General features: G+C 48.5%; 1 protein-coding gene across 2 annotated transcripts; it reads left to right on the forward strand.

The window, feature by feature from the left end:
• Window positions 1-1,795: 1,795 nt before the first annotated feature.
• Window positions 1,796-15,187, forward strand: Ttll10 (tubulin tyrosine ligase like 10). Of its 2 annotated transcripts, XM_052715770.1 has the most exons (13): window positions 1,868-1,919; window positions 2,007-2,207; window positions 2,868-2,948; window positions 3,033-3,165; window positions 3,310-3,428; window positions 3,505-3,631; window positions 4,782-4,867; window positions 5,339-5,510; window positions 6,449-6,620; window positions 7,075-7,215; window positions 12,145-12,261; window positions 12,562-12,655; window positions 12,949-15,187. In XM_052715770.1, the coding sequence occupies exons 1-13, from the start codon at window positions 1,868-1,870 to the stop codon at window positions 13,392-13,394; spliced, it is 1,941 nt and encodes a 646-aa protein (XP_052571730.1). In that variant the 3' UTR covers window positions 13,395-15,187. The 2 variants fall into 2 exon arrangements, with proteins under 2 accessions (XP_052571731.1, XP_052571730.1); XM_052715771.1 differs by having other exon boundaries at window positions 1,796-2,207.
• Window positions 15,188-15,748: the final 561 nt, after the last annotated feature.

Genomic DNA, 15,748 nt, shown 5'->3' on the forward strand with positions numbered 1-15,748 from the left:
GGTTTAAACGCATCTCCTGCCCATTGTACCGGGGTGTGATTTCCTGCCGGTCTTTTTATCTGACCAGGTAAAAAGTTTATTTTAAATTTATTATAAAGACTTGAGGCTTCTGTCTAGCTCCTCACCTGGAGCTTTCCCTTAACTTTTATGTAATACCCCTAAGACTCATGACCACATAATTTGCTCCGTTATTGGACAGTTTGCTTTCTGAAATAGTAACTGAAACTTTTACTGTGAAACTTACTTTCTGGATTCTGGGTCTCATTCTCAGAGACACCCTAGAACACGTTCACTAGACAAGGGTAGCAGCTGGCCCCTTCTCAGTTTAGATGCTGCATCCCAGTCCTTCCTCTCTTGGGTAGACATATTCCTACTTACCCACTAGGATTTTTATAAAGTTTTTGTCATTTTGTGGTTTTTTTTTTTGTTTTGTTTTTGTTAATTTTTGAGAGAGAGTTTCATGTAGCTCAGACTGGTTTCCAACTTCCCCAGGTTCCTGGAGTTGGTACTCCAGTGTGTGCCCTCCTCAAAGGCTAGAGGACTCTGGTTGGCTACAGGGTACCTCCCCAACTCCAAATAGTATGTCCAACTTCCTTTCTTTCCTCGTCTCTGAACAAGCTATAATGAGTCTCTGTGGGTTTATATTCGGTTTGATCTTCTTAGCCTGTCCTCAGTTCTTCCTGAACAATTTCCTGAACTTAATTCTGACCTTAGTATCTCATGTTTAGTACCCACAGGCTCCTTCCTGATCTGATAGAATCCAGCACCTTTTTAGGATACAACATCTCTCCCACTCCCAAACACATTCTGAAAGTGAGCTAGGTTCCTTCAGTTTCCACATCTTTTCTATTCCATTTTCTTCTTCCTCTGTATGTGTCCATATGTTCCTCTTGTTCATACCTAGGAGGCCTCCTCAGATCTCCCTGGGGCCAGGCAGCCTCTTAGGCTGTGGACAATACTGAATACCAGTGTGTGTCTTAAGGTCCCATTTCCATAGCAGGCCCCCTTAGGCCTGCTTCTGGGTTCTGGAAACCCAGTAGAATGCACTAGGCCCTCCCAGTGATTGCAGAATCACATACCCACACCTATAATCCTGCCCAATTTTAAAGCTCCTACCTCAGCCTCTTCCTGAGAGCCTTTCTTTTCTCAGTGGGAAGGGGTCTCCAGGCACTCCTGGATTCTTCTATATTTGCAGCTTACCTTCTACAGAGGTAAGAGGTTCTCATTCCAGGCTTTCTCTCCATCCTACAGAACTTTTTGGATTTTTTTTTCTTGTCAATTCAGTGAGGGTGGAATTGGTAGACATACATAATGCCTGAATGGCTTGACTTTCGTGTAGTTGCTGTCCTTGGCCTTTCTTTGCTGTTAGTCTATCCACAGACCTGTTTTCCACTTTAGAGCTGACCTGCTCCTATCCAAGGGCATCAGCCTGTCTTTCCCCTCCCACACACAAGGCTCTATGTGCTATCTCCTCACTCACTCCTGTCCAACAAACTGAGTTTATTTCCTTAATGCAAGGCACAAAGATTCATCTAGAAATAGATTTTAAATGTCCTAAAATATTCTAAAGATAACAAGTAGAGAAAAATGGCAGCATCCAGGGCAGGAGTGCTGGGGGAAGAAGAGTGACGATGGCTATAGACAGGTTGTATTAGCAGGACCAGGACTTAGCACCTAGGGAGCCATAAACTGGTAGGACTTTTGTTGAGGGCTAGGAGCCTTTTTGCCCTTCAAGCCTGCAGAAGGGCATCCTACCAACAGCAAGACTGATGGACACCCTCTTTGCAGCAGACACAGAGGCCACACTCATCGAGGCCGTGACGGTCTTGGCCGAAGAAAACTCACCCGGCAGAGACGGGCTGCAAAGATGGCCTTGCACCCACAGGCCGGAAGACCTCATGGCCATCACAGAGATGGAAGTGAGCCACAAGCTGAAGCCACAACCCAGGACATGGGGAGGCATCCTTCCCCAGGCAGGGTGGGACCAGCTGTCTGCCCCATCCGAGGGCTGAGATCTCAGGCTGCTAGAAGACCCCGAAGGGGTGTAGGGACATCTTCCTCAAGGGTTCCTCGCTCTGGTGCCCTCATGCCTGCAACACGCAGCCGTACTAGATTCATCCACTGCCGGGGTCAGCCCCCTCGGACCCATGTCAGCTCCAAGAGACCCAAACGATCCAGGATCCGTCGATGCCACCCTCGGGTGCCAGGTGAATACAGAGTGACCCTGGAACTGGTTCCACATACCCTCAAGTCAGGGCCTCCAGGGACAGCATCTGATAGGGAGGGGACTATGCTCACACTAGGCCATACCCAGCCAGACAGCCAGACAGGCTCCAAGAGAAGCTAGCAGGGGCCCACATACGTGGGACACTATGCTCAAGAATCTGCAGGCTCTACCGGTTCATGCCATCACAGTGGGCACTCCCTACCCCAACTCCACTTAGTGTAGCCTCCCATCTCTCCTGGTTGACCATAGACCCTTGGGTCACCCATGATGTCATCATAGACATTGTGACCCCTGCCCTTTGGAGACATCCCCATATCGTGTCTGTAAGGGCTCTTGCCTCATACTCCAGCCCACTCCCTGCATGGAGCCTACTCTGCTGGTAAGGAGGGTGGAGGTGGGGCTACCCACTTCACCCCACTGTCGTCTCTACACTACCTGGACTCTGCCTGATTTAAGGCTTGTGGAAACTGCCTCCTTTCTTGGGTGTAATGACTCTCAGACCCCCTGGTCAGGTCTTTGTTGGGCTGAAGAGAGGTCCAGAGGGGCTGCATTAGTTTCCAGTAGCTTCTGGCATTGGCTGGGCTCAGGCAGATAGAGTGGGTACCTCCCCATTCCTCCACCTGACACCACTGGTCTCCAGGCTGGACCCATGAGAAACGGATGGGGAGCAGTGTCGAGGAGCGGCTCCGGCCTGAGCTAAGTCGGCTGGACCAAGATGCAGGTGGGGCTTCTGGCAGCTGGGAGGGGCAGGAAAAACCCTACTGAGCCAGAAACCTGAGGCCTCTGACCAACTACCTGCCCACAGACCTCCTAGAGGAAGAAGAAGCTGCCAGACTACCTGTGACCTCCCTGGAGGGGCTCTTTCTGGAAGGGGACAAGCAGCCCAATTCTGGTCAGGGCCCTTTCTTTTACATCGGAGGCACCAACGGAGCATCGATGTGAGTGGGGTTTGGGCAGCCCTGGTCTGCCTTCCCACCCCTGGCCTGGACCTAGTCCAAGATGCTGTTATAGGCAGTCACTCCTGCCCTGTCTTCCTCAGAGAACCCCAAGGCCCCCAGTTACTACTGCCTTCTACCCCACAGAATCAGCAACTACTGTGAGAGCAAGGGCTGGCAACGCACTCAGGACAGTCGCTGTGAGGACTACAAGCTAAAGTGGTGTGAGATCAAGTGCAGGGACAACTACTGCAGCTTCCGGGAAGGTAGGGACATCCCTGAGGGGAGGGGATGTGGCACAGCTTCAAGGCATCACCCATATACCCCTCTTTGTCCTGCCAGGCCAGCAGTTGCTGTTCCAGCTCCCCAACAATAAGCTGCTCACTACCAAGATCGGGTTGCTCAGTGCCCTGCGGGAGCATGCACGAACTTTGAGTAAAGCCAGGCTGCTGCCCAGTACCCAAGCCAAGTGAGCCCACTCTGCCCAGCCCCAGAGGCACACCCATTTCTACCTCCATCTGTCTCTTTAGGACCATTTTCCCCATTCCATAAGCTCACCACTCACTCTGCAGCTCCTCAGCAACCACTCTCCTTCACATGTTCCACCCCTCTCCCCACTGGTCTACCAATCTGCCTCTACTCCAGCGCATGCCTACCATCCTCTACTCTGATATCTTTACTCTATGCCACCCACGATGTCCCTCACTACTCATCCATTGCTCCCACCCACTTGGCCATCATTTTGCTGCTACTCCTTATCTATCCAGTCATATCCATCCAGTTTCCTCTAACCCTACCACTCAGCCAAGCTGAAGCACTCAACCAGCATGGTTCACTGATTACTTGCCCAGCCATTACTCACCCAAACATTTATTTAGGGATCTATCTACTCATCCAACCAACTGTTCACCATCTGCCCCTCAAGGTAGCATTTAGAACATAGCCATTCATAACACCATCTTGACATCTGTGTATCCAGCTGTCCACTTCCTACTAACTTTGACCAGCAACTCATCTGCCCACCTACCTCCATATCCATCTACACTCCTACTCTGCATACCCCACCCACATCTCCATACATGCTGGAGGTAACTACTCAGACCAGGACTTATGTCCCTTTGGGATGCAGATTTGAAAGGGATGTATCAGCCCTTGAGGAGCTTACATGGACCAGCCCAGGATGCCTTGGGCCACAGAGGTAGATAGCTGGAAGAGACCATAACTGGGTATGACATATTGTTAGGTGAAAGGCAGTTTGGGAGCTCAGATACATACTGACTATGGTTCTATGTCAGACACAGTCTTGGCATTGGAAACCAACCCACAAAGAAGAGAGCAATTGGGAGGGAGAAAGCAGCAAGGTGGGACAGAGGGGCCACAGTGGGTCTGGTAGCCAAAGGCCGACTGCTGCAGAGAAGCTAAGATATGAGACACATGAAAGAATGTTCTGCAAGGGCACAGTGTGAACAAAGGCCTTGCAAAGGAAATAGCTAAGAAGGCTGGAGGACACAACGGTGAATGCCCCTTCCAGCTAGCCTACAGGTCAAACTACCAGATCACTGGCGAAGTCTGAGGCAGAGGACAGTCCTCCTATGTCTTCACCTCCCTGCTCTCCCAAGGGTCCTGAAAATGGAAGAGTTTTTTCCAGAGACCTATCGGCTGGACATCAGGGATGAGAGACAGGCTTTCTTCACTCTATTTGATGGTGAGAGGCCCCTGGGTAGGGCTAGGAACACTAAAAGGGTAGATAAGATCAGGTTCAGACCCCAGCAGGGTGGGAGGAAGGTTGGGCGAGTCCAGACCTGGAAAAGGTGGGATAGTTCTTGAGAGGAAAAGTGAAGCCAGGGCCAGGGAGTTGGTGGTTTCTGGTGTTAAGGGGTTGGAGAAAGAGGGTTGTGGCCTTAGTCAGAGGTAGGGGTGTGGCAGGGCCATAACCAGATTATGGGTATTGTCAAGGTGAGACAAAGGAACAGCCCTCTAAACTGGGGCGAGGTAGTGAAATCGGGGTAGGACAAGGGTTGAAGCCAGCTGGAGCTGGTTGGAGTGGTCAGGGCTGAGAGGAAGAGATAATGAAAGGGAAGGTCAAGGCTGGGGTATGGTCAGGGCCAGGGAAGGGTGAGGGGTGGGAGGGGCAAGGAGTACTCAGGGCCAGAGGCTCAGGGGTTACTCCCTGCAGAAACCCAGATATGGATCTGCAAGCCCACGGCCTCCAACCAGGGAAAGGGCATCTTTCTGATCAGGAGCCAGGAGGAGGTTGCTGCCCTGCAGGCCAAGACCCAGAGCATTGAGGACGACCCCATCTACCGCAAGATGCCCTTCCGTGCACCTCAGGCGCGGGTGGTGCAGAGGTGTGGGCATGGATGCCAGGAAGGGCCTGGGTCTCAGCAGGGATAATCCAGACCAGCTGGTGCCCGTGAATCCTGGTGATAGTCAGCAGTGCTGCAGAGAAGCCCTTGGCCATAGCAGGCTGCAGCACCCAATCAACCTGCCTCAAGCAGCCCACATCTAGCCCTACAGCCTGTGCAGGGGAGGTGTCACATTTAGCTGGAGTGGCAGACAAGACTGCCCTTAAACACAGGCTCTGGAGGAGGGGGGCTCGTCAAGGAGGGCTTGATACCTGTGTCCTCTGTCCTGCAGCTGTCCTTCCCTACTCTCCAGCCAGCCAGCTACAGCCTATCTGCAACACAAAGCTGACCAATGGCCCATCTGCCTACAGTGGGGTCCAGATCCTCAATTTCACAGAGGACTAGGAGGGAAAACTCAGCTCACCCTTAGAAAGGTCCCAGTAGTGCCTTACCCTCTGCCAATATTTACCCTTTCTCTGGCCACAGCTGCTATTTGCTGCCCCCTTCCCCTTCCATAGGGCCCTTCCATAGGGCCCTCCCAAACATGCTCTTCCTATCTTAAGTCTTGAAGATCTGAAGTGTCCTATGTGGAATGTCCTCTCCCTTCCAAAGCCATTCACTGTTCATGGTCTATTGTCACCCTTCTTCCTCCGACAGCCCTCCCTGCCACAGGGGCCCAATCTGCTCCCATAAACTGCCTAGTAAAGTAAGAGCTGCACTTTAAGATGGCCAGACACATAGAGATTTGGTTGTGAGATCCTCTTCCAAATTCCTCTGACCAGTTCAGACTCAGAAATGTCCTCTGACCATAGACAGTGTTCAGTTAGTGGTCATGCCTGGGACAGGTGGGAGGCAATGAGGAAATGGTCCTTATGGGGATGACAGACCTAGGCTACTGGCCAAGCAACTCAACTCCTGGTGCCCCTTATGGTATCCCCTAGATATGTCCAGAACCCGCTGCTGCTAGATGGGAAGAAGTTTGATGTGCGCTCCTACCTGCTCATTGCCTGTGCCATGCCCTACATGGTCTTTTTTGGCCATGGCTATGCCCGCCTCACCCTCAGCCTGTATGACCCTCATTCCAGTGACCTCAGTGGTCACTTGACCAATCAGGTAAGAACCCCTTATAGGAGAAGCCCTTTTCCTATAGGTGTGGATGAGCTCAGAGAAATGACTTCATTGCTTAAGAATGCAGAAGAAGAGTCTAGTTATAGACTGCCTGCCCAGGCTTCAAAGTGGCCTAGCAGCCTTTGTCTACCTTTCACCCCAACAGAGACTCAGGTGTCCTATATAAGTACCTTAGAGCCTGAATCCTTGGATCAGCTGCCATTGGTGTGCTGACCAAAGGCCTAATGGGAGAATCTGGAATGAGAGATTCCTTGTTTAGGGTCTGTGGGGATTTGCTGACTGGGAAGTTTCAAGGCATAAAGGTGTATGCATGAGGATCTCATAGGGAGTTCTCATGGGAGATAGGAATGGAGCTTCTGTGAAGGTCTGAAGGTTGGGGTAAAGCCTTCATAGAGTGGTCCCTTCAGAGAGTGACCTCTAGGCTCTGCTTTTGCTGTAGTTCATGCAGAAGAAGAGTCCCCTGTATATGCTGCTGAAAGAGAGCACTGTGTGGAGCATGGAGCACCTCAACCGATACATCAATGACAAGTTTAGGAAGACCAAGGGCCTCCCCAGAGATTGGGTCTTCACCACCTTCACGGTCAGTCTGGCTTTGAGTCAGGAATCTGTGTACATATTGCCCATGGGTTGGGCTAGGCACATGACTTTTCATCAGTTATTGAAGCATGTATAGTTGTACCGAAGCCAAGCCTAATTGTTCCAGGTGTAATTTTCAATATCATGTTAAAGAGGCAAAAGTAGACATCCTTGTATTTCTTCCAATATGGGGGAAAGGCTTACAAATTCCCTTCTCTCCCTAGTTTACTATTTTTTAAGGGTAGGATGCTGAGTAATGTAAAATGCTGTTCCTATACTGATTAAGATGAGAGCCGGGCGGTGGTGGCGCACGCCTTTAATCCTAGCACTCGGGAGGCAGAGCCAGGCGGATCTCTCTGAGTTCGAGGCCAGCCTGGGCTACCAAGTGAGTTCCAGGAAAGGCGCAAAGCTACACAGAGAAACCCTGTCTTGAAAAACCAAAAAAAAAAAAAAAAAAAAAAAAAAGATGAGCATGAGTTATTTTTCCTTCATTTCATTTATGTGTATTGCATCGATTAACTTTCACTACTCTTAAATTTCCAGAATACATCCTAGGTGGTAGAAGTATATAATAATTCAAATATGCTTCTCAGTTTGATTTTATTATATTAAGTATTTTTGTGTCTGTGCTCATAAGTAATGCTGACCTATAGCTTTTCTTTAGTATTTTTATCTGATTTTGATATGAAAATGTATCATCCTCCTTTTACTATAGAAAATGTCTTGATATTTTATTCTGATTCATAGTTTTAGAGACTTGAAGTCTATGATCAAATTGATACATGAGATGAGCAGGCTCTGCCACATTATCTCACTCCTGTGACAGTCTGCCCTGCTCAAATTTGAGAAACTGTAGATGGAAACCTCTGAAAACTATGAAGCAAAAATCTTTACTCTTTGGAAGTAATTCTCTCATGTATTTATTATTTCTCCAATGAGAAAAACAAAAACAAAACATTGATACATCCTGTGAAGCAGCCTGGACTTCCCTTTGTGGGAAGGTGTGTCGTTAACACTGCCTTACTACCACCCCTCAGTCTCATTTGGTTGATGTCTATTAAGATTTTCTATTCTTGTTTGGTTTTAGATTGTTCTATTTAGTTAGTTTTTCCTAGGAATTTTTCCAGTTCTCCTTGGTTATATAATGTGTTTGGTGTACATATATTTACAGTTTCCTTAAATTCATTTTACTATGCTGGGCATGGTGGTGTTCACCTTTAATCCCAATGTGTGGGAGGCAGCGGCAAACATCTCTGAGTTCAAAGCCAGTCTTGTCTATATAGTTTCAGACCAATAAAAGTTACATGGTGAAGTCTACTGGGGGGCAGGGGAAGAAGAGAGGAGAGAGAAGGAGGAGGAAGAGAAGAAGGAAGGAAGGAAAGGGAAGGGAGGGAAAGGGAAGGAAGGGGAGGGGAGGAAAGGAGAGGGGAGGGAAGGAAGGGGAGGGGAAGGGAGAGGATGGAAGGTGAAAGGGAAAGGGAAGGGAAAAGGGATGGAAGGGGGAAGGGGAAGGGAAGGGAAAAGGGAAGGGAAGAAGGAAAGGAAGGGAGAGAAAGAAAGAGCCAGGAGCCAGGTGGGGTAGTGCAATACCTGTAATCCTATCATTTGGGAGATAGAGTCAGGAGTATCAGGAACTCAACATCATATTCAGCTACACAAAGAATTCAAAGATAGCCTGGTCTATATGAGATCCTGACTCAAACAAAACAAAATGTTGAGGGCTAAGGTTATGCTCAGTGGTAGAACATTTGCCTAGCATGCACAAGAGCTTTGGGTTCCAACCTACTACACACACACAAAAACTAATGAATGAAAACTTTTTATCCCAATATATACATGCTCTGTTTTTCCTTGTGTGAAAATGTCTTTTTTTTTTTTTTTTTTTTTTTGAGACTGGGTCACACCATGTAGACCAAGCTGGCCCCAAACTCACAGAGATCTGCCTGCCTCTGCCTCTTGAGTGCTGGGATTAAAGACATGTGACACCACACCACTGGCCTTATGTGGGAATGTCTTAATTTCTCCATTTTAAAAAGTATTTTAATTTTTTATGTGTTCGAGTGCCTACATGTATGTTTGGGTACCATGTATGTGCCTGGTGCTCACAGAGGCCAGAAGGAGGTTTTGGATCCCTTGGAACTGGAGTTAGAAGAGATTGTGAACTGCCAGATGTAGACAATGGAAACCTAACTGGGGTCTTTTGCAAGAACAGCAAGTGCTCTTAACAGCTGAGCCATTTCTTCAGTTTATTATTATTTCTCCATTCTTGAAGTGTAATTCTTGAAGTATGATTTTGTTGAATAGAGAAATTCTTTTCACGTGTGTGTGTGTGTGTGTGTGTGTGTGTGTGTGTGTGTGTGTGTGTGTGTGTTGATGTCTGTACATGTAGCACATGCATGTGGAGGCCTATGGTAGATGTCTTATGTCCTTCCTCAATCACTCTCCACCTTTATTTTTTGAGAAAGGATCTCTTACTAAACCTGAAATTCATAATTAGGCTAAAATGGCTAGACCATGAGCTTCAGAGATCTGTCTGCATCACCACCAAAGACTAGGGTTATAGGCATGCAATTGCCATGCTTAACTATTTATATGGGTTTTATGGTACTGAACTCAGTCTGTGCTTGTATAGATGGTACTTTGCCAACTAAGCTTTTTTTTTTTTTTTGCCTCTGGAGATAGAATTCTTGGTTGGCAGTTTTTTTCTTTCAGTATTTGGAATATGTCATTCCTTTGCCTTCAGGCCTCATGATTTCTGAGGAAATTGACTATTAATCTTATTGAGTATCCCTTTTATGTGATAAATTGCTTCTCTTACTAATTTCAACATTCTCTGTCTTTTTTTATGATTTTGTATGTACATGTGTGTTTGTGTATGTGTTCATGTGTATGAGTATATATGTGCAATTATGGAGGCCAGAGGTCAACTTCAGATGTTGTTACTCAGGTGTCTGTCATCCTCACTTTTTAAAGACAGAGTCATATCTTCATTGGCTTAAAGTTCACTGATTAGGCTAGGCCAGCAAACTTCGGGGATCTGTTTGTCTCTGCCTTCCCAGCACAAAAATTGCAAATAAAGAACCATCACACCAACTTACATGGTTCTGGGGACTGAACTCAGATCCTCACGCTTGTTAGCACATGCTTTGCTCACTGGGCTGTCTCCTAAGCCCTCTCTATCTTTTAAAAGTCTGCGTATGATAAATCTATTAATTTATCCTGCTTGGGCTTCATTGCATGATTTAAATTTAGAGGTTAATGTTTTACATCAAACTTAGGAACCTTTCCATCATTTCTTACAATACCTTGTCCCTTTCTTTCTTTCTGGGATTCTCAGTACATATATCTGCTGAATTAGTTCCCATCCCCAAGCTTCTGAAGCTTTATTTTTTCATTACTTTTTATTTTCTTCAGAGTAGATAATTTCAATTGATCTGCTTTCAAATTACTTCAATTTCTGAACCCTTCCACTGATTAGGGAAGCAAAGGATGGCAAAGAATCATGTGATCCTCCTGCTTTAGTTTGCTCAGTCTGGGACTACAAACGTGCGCCACCATACCCAGTTCTATGACAAAATATATATATTGGCCCAGTGGTGGTGGTGGCACATGCCTTTACTCTTGGCTCTCAGGAGACAGAGGCAAGCAGATCTCCATGAGTTTGAGGTCAGTCTGGATTACAAAAAAGAGTTCTAGGACATCCAGAGCTGTTACACAGAGAAACCCTGTCTCAAAATATATATAATGTGTATGGGTGTTTTGTCTGCATGTATGTCTGTATACCGAGTGCATGCCTGGTGTGGCAAAGGCCAGATGAGAATGGCAGAACTGGAGTTACAGATGGCTGTATGCTGTCATGTAGGTGCTGGGAACTGAACCCAGGTCCTCTGGAAGAGCAAAGCAAGCGCTCTTAACCACTGAGCCATCTCTTAAACGCGAAGATCTGTTCTTTTTCTTTCTTAGTATTTTTTAAAAGAATTGTAGTCACTGTATTTTTCTACTCCAGAAATTCTAGTCCATTCCCTTTTATACTTTCTCTCTCTCTCTCTCTCTCTCTCTCTCTCACTCTGTGTGTTTTGTTTTCCTAGACAGAGTTTCTCTGTGTAGCCTTGGCTGTCCTGGAACTCACTCTGTAGACCAGGTTGCCTCAAACTCATAGAGGTCCACCTGCCCCTGCCTCCCGAGTGCTGGGATTAAAGGCATGTGCCACCATCGCCCAGCTAAAATCTTAATTACATTTTAAAAATGTATTAGGGAGTACACATCGCATGACACATTTGTAGAGGTCAGAGGTCAACATATGGGAGTTTTTTCTCCTTCCACTATGTGGGTCCCAGAGATCAAACTCAGGTTATCAAGCTTAGCATTAGGCACCTTTACCCACTGACCATCTTAAGGGCCTCTATAATTTGTATCTCTTCATTAATATTCTCTGGTGAGACATCATCTCTCAACTCTCCTTTGGTGTTTTCTAAAGGGGTCTTCCAACAAACCTTCAAACCTAGGAAAACTAATAGATGGAATTATTTGTAAATTAGACAAGTTCTGCTATTTCCAAGACATATATTTTTCAAAGTTTTTCACTGAGCTGAAAAACATAGAGTGAAACTAACTAGGGCAACTTGAAGTGCTACAATGTTCTCTATTCTACCAGGATTTTATATGTTCTAGTTGTCTGTCTCTCTGCTGTGAGTTCTAATTTTCTTTAATTTTGTATCTCCTAGTACCTGCCTCACAGTAGAAGCCCCATGATTTTGTTGAATGAGTTTCTGACTGTGAGCCTGTAACTCTGAGCATGTGAAAGTGTGGGCAGTTACAGCTATGCAGGTGAGGGTGAGAGTGCAGATGAGAGGTGTGACTGATTGTTCAGACCTAGGAGACGTCATCTGGGCCAGCAGGCGACAGCCAGGATCCTTCCCTGCTTCACCCACAGAAGCGGATGCAGCAGATCATGGCCCACTGCTTCCTGGCTGTCAAGTCCAAGCTGGAGTGCAAGCTGGGTTACTTTGATCTCATTGGCTGTGATTTCCTGATTGATGAGAACTTCAAGGTGCTGTCTTGGGAAGATGAGGTCTGGTAGGCTGGTACAAGGAGGTAGGGCCCATCTGTACATTGACCACATAAGTAGGCCCAATAGGTGGACTCATCCCTAAGGTCAGATGTGTTCATAAAGCTCATCTCCTACTGGAACTGAGCAGCAGCCTTAATTCCTTGAGCAAACACGGGGACCAAAGCCATGGGAAGATACAATCTGCCCAGAATCACATAGCTGGATAGGGACCAAAGTCCCAGCTTCTTACTGGCCAACTGGCTGTAGGTGGATAGAGATGCTGACCACTGTCTGCCACAGGTGTGGCTGCTGGAGATGAACTCCAACCCTGCCCTACATACCAACTGTGAAGTCCTGAAGGAGGTGATCCCTGGAGTGGTTATGGAGACCTTGGGTGAGCTCTGGGTAGCCTCATGTCACAACATTCCTGTATACATCTTTGTCTAGTTCTGGGTACCCCCATCCTACTTGCCTCCAAGTTCAGACTCCACAAGTCTGGTTTTCCAACTCCCCATAATCTGCATGGCAGCCAAACCCTCTCTCTGCTCCAACTTGTCTGTCACCTGACCCACCTACGTCCAGTCCCTCACGGACCCCTTTCTTCCCTTGTTTCCAGACATGCTGGAGAGGTTGCCCTCCAAACATCCCTCTCATCATTCACCTTGTCGCTACCCTGCCTCCCCACAGATCTAGCTCTTGAGACCTGCCAAAAGAGCTTGCATAGTCAGAAGATGCTGCCCCTGCTGTCACAGCGTCGCTTTGTGCTCCTTTACAACGGCGAGACCACGGACCTGTGGCCGCGCTTGGGGGGCTCGCGCCCCCTTGCCCGCCTGCCTCCGCCGCCGCCTCCCCGGCCTACCTGTGAGGTCGCATCCTCTGTGCTGTCCTCAGTACGTGCCGCTGCAGACCGGCCTGGTGCACGCAAGCCCGTGCCTTCCAGGGACGCTCCCATATGCGCCTTCCGCAAATCGCAGCTGCCTGACTCCAGCGGAGGATCCGGAGCTGAGTCTGAGCCCTCTCTCTGTTCTGGGTCCCCAGAAGGCAGCAGGGACGCGGTTGGCGAGCCCTCCCTGGGGCCACCCGAAGAAGAGCGCGAGGAGGAACAGAGGAGCGCTAGCCACCGGGGCTCCTAGCCGCCACAAGCATCCAGACCCCCTGCTCACGGCCGTGCCCTCTCCGGGACCTATAAAAGCTACTTTGTGACAAACGCGGCCTCCAGAAGCCAGTCCCACTTAGGCGCCCCAAGCCCTTCTGTCCCCCTCCTCTCTTTGTTCCTCAGGTTGTCCTTAAGGAAGGAGAGGGAGCTGCATGCAGAATGGGAGTGCATCCTTCCGGAAGGGAAAAACTCCACTGACCTGTTTTTCCTTCTGTGGGGCAGCCCACCAAATCCTGGGTCCCTACTTACTCATCCTGTAGGATTCTCCTGGGAACTCCATGGCCTTCATGACCTCTGCAGCCTGGCATTGGGACCCACCCAGGGTTCCGTGGAGTCCCCAGGAAAGGTCTTGGATGACCATGGAACTCTGGAAGCACCACCCTACCTACCCCATTACTATTCTGGTGCAGTGCTGGGGTTCATCCTCAAACTGCCCACCATCTTTCTTCTGGCCTTTCAGACACTATGTGGAGCACTGTCTACAGCATACAGCCCCTACTTCCCTACAAAGACCCTGGAGTTTGTCTGGGATGAGAGGCACAGAGGAGTTGGCCAAGACAGGGCAGTTCCCAGGAAGGATGACACTAAGCTGGCATTGGTGATTGTTGCATCCTCCCCACCCCCACCCACTAATATTGATGCTCCTAGTTAGCATGGGGTTTTGAAAAGAGGACTCTGACCACCTCAAATCTTATACCAAAGTGGCCAGGACCCTGCCTGTAAGTTCCTCCAGTCAACCCCTGTCTGCTTAAGTTACCCCACCCCTACAAAACTCCAAAGGCGCCTTCCACCAACTTCCAGAAGGCCCTGCTCAGCTTGAATACTCTCTTGCATATCCAGTGTGGCAGATTCCTCTTCCTTGCCCTCCCTTCTGACCTGTAATTGGTCCCAAATATCAGGCCTAGCTTCATCACATGTGAGAGAAGTGCCAGACTAGTCCTTGTTCTTTATTGGAGCAAAATCCCTCAGGAGGTAAGGAAATCTTCCTTGCACAGTTGTCTAAACTGTGGCACTTAGGATTCTTAGGATGCAATGGCCTGTCCACCAGTAGAGGGCTCTGTCAACTGCTTGCTGCTCTAGCCAGCCAGCATACAGGGAGGTTCTGTTCCAGGAACCCTTAACAATAGAACTGAGGCTCAGAGAGGTAAAGTGAGGCCCTCAGGTCCCAGAGGAAATGATCATGGAGACCCTACTTTAGCTCGTGAGCATCCCACATCTCTCCACACCCCCCATAACCCTTCTCCATTCAGACTGCCTGCTCCACCCCAAATGTTCTAGCCTACTTTCTTCCAAGTTCAGTCTTCCTGCTGTGGCCTAGAGCATAAGGTACAAGGTACAGTATAAGCACAATCTTATCCTTATGTGATCGAGCCCAGTCTCTCCTGTAACAGTCTAGGGAAGAGCCTGTCCATGGTCAGAGGGTCTCTGGTCTATATGCTCTGAAGCCCACTAAAGCTAGCCTCCCAGAGCCTAAGCGCCTAGATCTTGGTGAATCCACACCTGTTACTGGGGTCAGGGTCACATTTTTGCTGGCATTTATGGTGCTACATAGCCATGTCCCTTGGGGCCACTGTCACTACATTCTCAACTTATGCTACCTCCAAATCCTGTGTTTCCCATAGCCTCCACTACTTCTCACAGTTCCCTTGATGTGTCCCTTGATGGCATCACCAGTGTCATAAATATTTCTGCTCTCAGCTGCCACATGGAGCTGCAGCTCTGCTCCCCGGGGGATGTCTCATGTCAGTAGAGGAGGTAACAAAGTTCTCAGGAAGGAGATGCTTCTGCTGCTGTTGTGGGGACATGGAGCCTCTACTGAGACCACGATGTAACAAATACTTGTTGGCAGTAGCCTGTCCTGCCCTGCCAACCACAGATTCCCCAAGGGCTTGAGCTCTCTGCTACCCTTCATTCCTGGCAGCTGCAGAGCATCATGTCAATGAATAAAGGTTTCAGAGACCTCCTGCTGCTCACTCATCCCACAGGAATGATGAGTGATGACCCCATCAACCCCCCTCCAGGTCCTCCTCAACTCTTAACAGCCCACATGTAAGTTCTCCAGACCCCTGAGTTTGGGACCTCATAAAGCTCAGGGGAGAGAGGGGCTGTGGGGCATCTGAGCATCTGGCCACCTGGCAGATTCTAGGTATTCTCTAATATTCAAATAATATGGCAGGACCAGAGCTTAAGGAGCTGAATGACAGCATCAAGACTGGGCTGGCCCCACAGAGCAACTGATTACCACTGGGGTTGGTCACCCAGGAACAGGGTTCCCGACAGCTGAATGTGTCCTCCCACTCTTCTGTATCACTCCTTCCCTTTTCTCCTAGG

Source organism: Peromyscus californicus, unplaced genomic scaffold (assembly GCF_007827085.1).
Source record: "Peromyscus californicus insignis strain IS unplaced genomic scaffold, ASM782708v3 Scaffold_5__1_contigs__length_169319896, whole genome shotgun sequence".
Taxonomy (NCBI): Eukaryota; Metazoa; Chordata; class Mammalia; order Rodentia; family Cricetidae; genus Peromyscus; species Peromyscus californicus.

Excerpts from the sequence above, each read along its gene's own strand:
- Ttll10 (XM_052715771.1), top strand. The coding sequence starts at position 1,868 with ATGGCCTTGCACCCACAGGCCGGAAGACCTCATGGCCATCACAGAGAT. Across the intron at positions 4,868-5,338 it reads TTTCTTCACTCTATTTGATG|AAACCCAGATATGGATCTGC; the intron begins GTGAGAGGCCCC and ends TACTCCCTGCAG. Across the intron at positions 12,262-12,561 it reads TGATTGATGAGAACTTCAAG|GTGTGGCTGCTGGAGATGAA; the intron begins GTGCTGTCTTGG and ends TGTCTGCCACAG.